Source organism: Corvus brachyrhynchos, unplaced genomic scaffold (assembly GCF_000691975.1).
Source record: "Corvus brachyrhynchos isolate BGI_N302 unplaced genomic scaffold, ASM69197v1 scaffold239, whole genome shotgun sequence".
Classification (NCBI taxonomy): Eukaryota; Metazoa; Chordata; class Aves; order Passeriformes; family Corvidae; genus Corvus; species Corvus brachyrhynchos.
In genome coordinates, this window is record NW_008246057.1 from 3838759 (window position 1) to 3845458 (window position 6700).

A 6700-nucleotide genomic window follows, 5' to 3' on the forward strand; every position below is an offset into this window, starting at 1 on the left:
GCTGCCAAGTTGTCCAAGGAAGCGAAAACCGCCCGAGCCCCTCGGGTGTGTCGGAGTTGCCGTGGCTTCGAGCGGGCCTCTAGTCTCGAGTGGCATTTGTGCTGTGCTTTGTCCCTTATTTAGCTTGTAATAATAATTATAACGTTTCTTAACGCAATTGGCTCTTGCATTCATAATCCCTTACTTTCATAGCAATGGACTCCGAGTTTTTTTGGCGTTTCTGTAGTACGTGTGTGGAGATGGGCAGGGGGAAGGGATCAGGTCTCCATCTGGGTTTGTAGCTGAAAGTGAGTCTGTGTGGGATTAAAGAAACCAATGAACAGACTGCATACTTCTAGCTGGATTACAAAAATCCACGTGCTTACTGATGCAGGATGATTTAGAAAGTTTTTTAGTAAAGTGCTCTCAAGTTTCCTGTGTTTATCTTGTGCCTCTTTACGGTGTGCTGTTACACATACGATAACAGGGACGATATGCGGAAAATGAAATGGTGCTGTGTTGGCTTCATTGCTACATGTGTAGGGTAACAGGCAAGCCCCGCTGGTGTTCCCTCTGTGTTAACGAATGTTATGACTTCAATCGTCGTGTCCAAGCAGCTGCTTTGCCTTATCTGTGCTCTGAAGTTTTCCAACTTTTTCTTGAGCTACTCTTGAGTTAATTCTTTAAAACGGTTATGTGGTGTAGTGAGGACAGAACCTTGCTTCCTGATGATTCTTTTTTATGCTGTATAACCAAAAGCCTGTTCCGGTGCCTATCCTCTCTGCCCACTCCAACTGTGGTTCCTTTGAATCTTCTGCAACACACACGGTACCATTTTGTTGATCTCTGCAGCCTAGCCAAGTGCAGAGTCTGTGTCTGAAGTCAGTTTGTGTAATGAGAAAGTTGCAGGTATAGATGATTTTTCTTGTGTGAACTTTAATTTCCAGTAGAGCCTATTGCTTTGTTACTACATGGTACAAAGCCTGCTCAACACCAGGAAGGGGCAGAGCAGGGAATATATCTTGAGTAATTTCACTGGGATGCCAGAGACTTGATGTTCTCTTGAAACAGGGGAGATGAGTTCACAAATTTCTCTACAAGACGATGATGATAACTGTCTTGTGTTAGCAGTGTGAGTTAGTTTGCCCACCTTATAGTGTTTAAATAGGGAACAATAAGATGATATTCTCAGAATGCAGTAAATGCATGTTGGTTTTCTTAGCTTCTGAAATTCAGGGTGAAGTTCAGCAGTTCCCCAGAAGAAAAACAACAGTGTCAACTTGTTAAAACTTGTGGCATATTGGCAGGACCAGGTTGTGAGCATATTGCCATGATTTGGAAATGGTTCAAGACAGTATTTTCTGGGAAGGCTGCTTTTCTCAGCATCCTGCTGCTTGATATGACTCCAAGCAGAGATCATGGACAGAAATGATTCTGAAGGATGGAGTTAGGATTTGATCCGTGGCTTGCTTTGGGAGGTATTTTTTTAGAGGAAAAAAATGTTCATTTTATGATCATAATATTCTACACCTGTGAAAATGCAAAATGCACTTTTTTTTTTTTTTTTTTTAGGATATAGTTTGTGGCCACACTGGCCCAATGTAGGAGCCCAGAGCAGTCTGATATCCTCTGAAGTTTATGCAGCCTATTACATATTTCCTCCTAAGTCAGTGACTTCTATGCGCTGTCAGGTCTGTTTAGCAAGTTTACTTCAAGATGGAGTTCAAATTTTCTTTTAAATTTAAAATGCAATATATTCACTACCAAAAAGAACTTAATTGAGAAAGACATTAATCATCATAACTAAATGGTGGATGTGCTGGATGTGGCTGGACTGTAAGCAGCGGTGTCCAGGCCAACTTTAACCATTTTGTTGAAGCAAGAATGACCATCCAGTTGTCTAGAGTGTGTTTCTTGAAAACATATTTCTGGGGTTTTAATGGCATTATTATTGCTTTATGTTAAAGCCAGTCAGTTTGAGCCATAGTGCTTGTGTCTTTTAATCACAACAATTTATTCTCAAATTAGAGGGAATATATGAAGGAGGAGGTGGAGGAGTGTTCTGAAGATGAGGCGACTGAATCGGAAGAAGACCTTGAATTTGATGAAAGAATTGGATGCCTTTCCAAAGGTTCCTGAAAGCTATGTGGAGACTTCAGCAAGTGGAGGCACAGGTAGGCCTTGTTGAGATGCTGATATTGACAGAAACTTCAGCACAAAGAAGACAGGCATCTGTGTTCACTTGAAACTAGCCAAAATTGGTTTCTTGAATTCTTTGGTGGACTGACAGAGCTCACCCCCTTGAAGTAAAGACATAATATCTTATCCAGACAGATGCATCCATCATTCATCTGAAGGGAGATTTTTGTCTAAAGCTGATGAGACTCAACCCAATGTAAAGGTTGGAAGTACAAACTCTAACCAGTTGCAACTGGAAGTGCCCTGTGCCAAGGCTGTAATAAAACTTTCTCATTTGTTGTCTCACCAAGTTCTTTTCTTGGTGTCAGGTTTCTGGGTGAGACTGAGTTAGCATAAGCTAAAATGATGGTGGGATTCAACACTATGCTTTTGCAAAAGAAGAAAAATTTTCTCTAGAGGCAGATAAATTGAGCATCAGGATGAAGAGCAGTTTTCTAAAGCTTTTGTCTTGAAGGTGTACTTGATATTAAGAGTAAGGAAAGCCCTTTGAAGAACTAAACACTTTAATCCAGGACATGTGCTTGTACTGTCCCTATTAGTTACTTGAGCTTCTCTGAAAAAGCTGTAGCTGAGAAAAAGGCCTATCCTTATGTATCTAATCATAAAATTGTGTCTTTAAGTTGAGCTGAGTTACAGGTAGCCTGATCTGGAAGCAGTGACTTTATCTCTTGGACTATTGGAATTATTTGCAGATAGGAAACTGCTAGCACTTAGAAATGGAGGACAAAAATATCTCTCATCTGTGATTATGCCTGAAACTCAGTTGAATAAAAAGTTCAAGAAGCAGTTGCAACCTACAGATAAGCCTTTGAAGTTGTTATGCCACTTATAATGTAGAAGTATCAGAAGGATCTATATTACTTTGCTGTTTCCTCAAGTGCACTGTTAATAATTAAAGGATTATTGTTTATAGAATAATCTCTAAGAAGTGTTTAAATAACTCTTTGTTAATGTTAGTCCCAGTTCCTGAGGAAACAAGTGTGTTGTTTCTATGGTGTAATTTGCATAAAACCACCAAATACTTAAAAAATCCTTTTCTGTAGTATAGCACCATCCTTCATGAGAACTTTGCTTCGGTGAGTGGTGTCTTAAGGATTTCTCAACACCAGAAGTTACTTTAACATTCTTTGGTTTTATCCCAGTAACTTTATAAATGACAATATAGGATTGTCTTTTTCTGTGCCATTATGAAATCTGAATAATGGTATTCCTGTTTCGTTCAGGATTAAAGTGTCAGGCTTACTTTCTGGTGTGATAGGGATCTAACACATACCAGGACTCTATTCTCAAACTTCCACTGCCTTCAAACTCATTTCAAAAGAAGTACTGGTCTCTCAAACAGGCTGAGAAGGGTCTGGGAGGCTCTGGGGCTGGGAGACCCTTCGGAAAAGAAAATTCTACAGGAGTTCATTTTCCTGTTCAGATTCACACATACCTTTGCTGAGAATTATTCAGAAAGCAGCTATGGCTCTAATTGTGTTTGTGTTGCTCTGGACAGCCTGTATGGCTCCAGCTTTCCTCTTGCATAGCCAGGGTGAGTCCAGCCTACTGGCTCCAAAAAACAGTTGAGAGCTAGAATAATTAACTGTCTAGTGCAGTTGACATGAAGGGTTTCATATATGGGATTGTTACATAGTGTCAGCTGAAAGCTAGAACTGGAAACGTTGCTGATCAATTCAGCTGTCAACAGCTTCTTTCCTGATCCCCAAGAACAGTGCTGTTATTCCCTGCTCCCACCTCTGGCCTGTGGACCACTGTATAGTGAGTTGAAGCCTATCAACAATGAGCTTTTCTCAAGTTGCCCTTCACAGATTCCATAGAGATACTCCACAGAATGCAGATGAAAAAATCTACAGTGCCAATAAGCTGTACAAATTGCTACTATGCTCCCTATCTGAAGTGTTTTCAAGCTTACAAAAGCCATGATTTAATAGAAGGGACACAGCAGGTGCTTCTGCGCATCTGTTACTGTGTTTCTGACTGTGCAGCAGGGTGATCTTCCCATTGCATGGTACAACTTTGCAAATGTGATGAGTAGGCTGCCTTGGAGATAAGTGAAGCACATGTACCACTAAAATACACCAATTAGTTTTCATCCTAAAAATAATTTCAAGTTCTTCACTTATTGGTAGAATGAATAGCTGCTTTTTGCTTGTTGCCAGAGGGAAAATTGTTTGAAATATTGGGGTGGGAGTCATGACTGTGCAGCTATACATAAGTAATATAATGCATATTATTTCTCTTGTCGGCTAGCTTCTCGAGTCTAAAACTTGATATAAAAAAATTGTTATAAAAACTTAACTTGTAGACAAGTGGAGGCTTGAAGGGATTTCAAGGTGCACTACCTTCTTCTTTCGTGTTGGAGGTTAGGTTTGAGTTTTCCTAGACCATCCCTGACAATGATTTGTGTGCGTTTTATATGTGGAGGAGGATATAGCCTGTTCTTAAACTTTCCGTACAGGGATTTCACAACCTCCTAATCATTCCAGTATTTGACTATACTTAAAAAGTAGTTTTTTGATGCAAAGGTAGGACTTCCTCTTTTCCACTCCTGTTTAAAAACAAATACTACTGGTATGAAAACAGCTCTCTAAGAGTAGTTTTTGGATTTATAAATCAAAGATACTAGTGTTGTACTGGTAATGCTCAACTTCTGGAATTGTTAGAATTTTGTTCTGCTTATGTTTCTGAATAGTATTTCTCACAGTCAGAATTTCTACTTTTTTTTCCTCTGACCAGTTTCTCTGATAGCATTTACAACAATCGCTTTCCTGACTATAATGGAGTTCATGGTGTACCGGGACACATGGATGAAATACGAATATGAAGTAGACAAGGATTTTACTAGGTAACATTATTTGTTATAATTCTTTTCAAAATGTTAGTTGCCTGCATTTCAGGAAAGAAGAGATTTAAAATGTTCATGTGACTTGAAAGCAATTTATAATTGAAATTACAGATTAAATACTACAGAGATTTGATTTTTCTTCTGTTGATTGATTTGGGGTTTTTTCTTTTATGTAATCTATGAAGAAGATAAATTGAGCAATTCTGCAATGAAGAAGTTAAAATAGTATAGGTTTGTTATTGAAGGAGTTCCCTTAGGAATTATTTGCTAACAATTCAGAGAACACTGTAAGATGTAACTCTACATCTGGTAGATAAACCCCCCACACGCTGGCACCAGGCTTTCTCTAGTGCATACAGTTAGTATGTTGCCATTATACTTTGTGCTGCTGGAGGTGAACCTCAGAATTTGTCTGCATTATCTAGAGGTTGCTCCTGATTTTGTCTCCAGTTACAGCCCCCCTGAAGATGTGTTTGCTGATGGTTTCATGTGCCTCTCTGGACTGTGTTTGCCTTTCTTCCAGAGCTGAGTCCCTGTGAAGTTAATGCAGATTTTGTGCCCGGAACACCTTTAAATGTCATGTGTCTGGAACTGAAATTACTTTAAAAGCTGTTTAAGTAGTTGCTGTGGTAACAAGCTAAAGATACGTGTATTAATTGGATGTCTTGTACATCAGAAATAACAAAGGTTTCTGTGATGGAGGAAAAAAAAAAGAAAAAGGAGATGCATCAAAAACTCGGATAATAGTAAATCCGTTCAGACAGCTGGGATTTCACATTTAGGTCTTTGCTAAAGTGGGTTATATCCCAAGTGAAGCTATCACACGGGAAGGGTAGTCTGTCAGTTAAGAGACTGTTACGGGATTTGGGATATGTCCTGCTACACATCTCCCAGTTTGACTGTGGGCTAATCACTCAGCCTGTGGTTCTTGACAATTTGAACCAATGGAGACGTCTCCTCTCTACTGACCCTGTCTGACCCCACGTTGAGCCATTGTTGAATCCCTTGCTTATGCGATTTGCTTGTGGCCAGCTAAGTCCCAGAGGAAGCTCCCTGAGAGCAGAATCCTGTGACTATAGTGGGGGGATTTATTCCTTATAGTTCAGGTGATTTTTGTGAAACTTAACATGAAAACCAATAGGAAATGCCCAGAACATTGGGGAATGCCACACAATCAGACTTTTGGTGTGATGGAGGTTATCTCTTAAGTTACAAATGCTTTAATGTGCTCCAAAAATCCATGTTGCTTCACCCACATTTTAAACAGCTTTATATTTATTGGTATAGATTGTGGTACTTGACTGTGTTTCTGCAAGTAGTCTGAGATTTTTTTCTTGATACTTTTATTCAGTGTTACTTAATAGATTTTTGCCTTTTTTTTTTCTTTCCAGTAAATTAAGGATCAATATTGATATTACAGTTGCCATGAGGTGTCAGTGTAAGTATTCCATCAATGAAGGTTTTTAAACACTTCAGAGCCTCTTTAGAGAACACACTTGCTCACAATGTAGTTGGATACCGTTCAAAATATTTTACCAGTGTCATTTCTTCTGATCTTAATGGCATGTAGTGATCTTAATGGCATGACTCATTGAAAGAATTGGTAAGAAATGTGAAGAAGAATATCTGTGTCATCTCACTCGCATCTCACAGAACCTTGCTTTGTCTGTCAGC

At 39.2% G+C, this 6700-nt stretch overlaps 1 protein-coding gene across 3 annotated transcripts in view; it reads left to right on the forward strand.

The window, feature by feature from the left end:
* ERGIC2 (ERGIC and golgi 2) overlaps positions 1-6700 on the forward strand; it is a 24372-nt gene that overhangs the window by 3309 nt on the left and 14363 nt on the right. Inside the window, exons 1-5 of one of the 3 annotated variants that reach the window (XM_017745920.1) lie at positions 874-888; positions 1552-1670; positions 2008-2153; positions 4918-5026; positions 6418-6464. In XM_017745920.1, the coding sequence (XP_017601409.1) occupies positions 2048-2153; positions 4918-5026; positions 6418-6464 (262 nt within the window). In that variant the 5' untranslated portion in view covers positions 874-888; positions 1552-1670; positions 2008-2047. Of the gene's footprint in view, positions 1-866; positions 889-1551; positions 1671-2007; positions 2154-4917; positions 5027-6417; positions 6465-6700 lie in introns of those variants that run through there. The other 2 variants (XM_017745921.1, XM_008642528.2) reach the window with 2 other exon arrangements.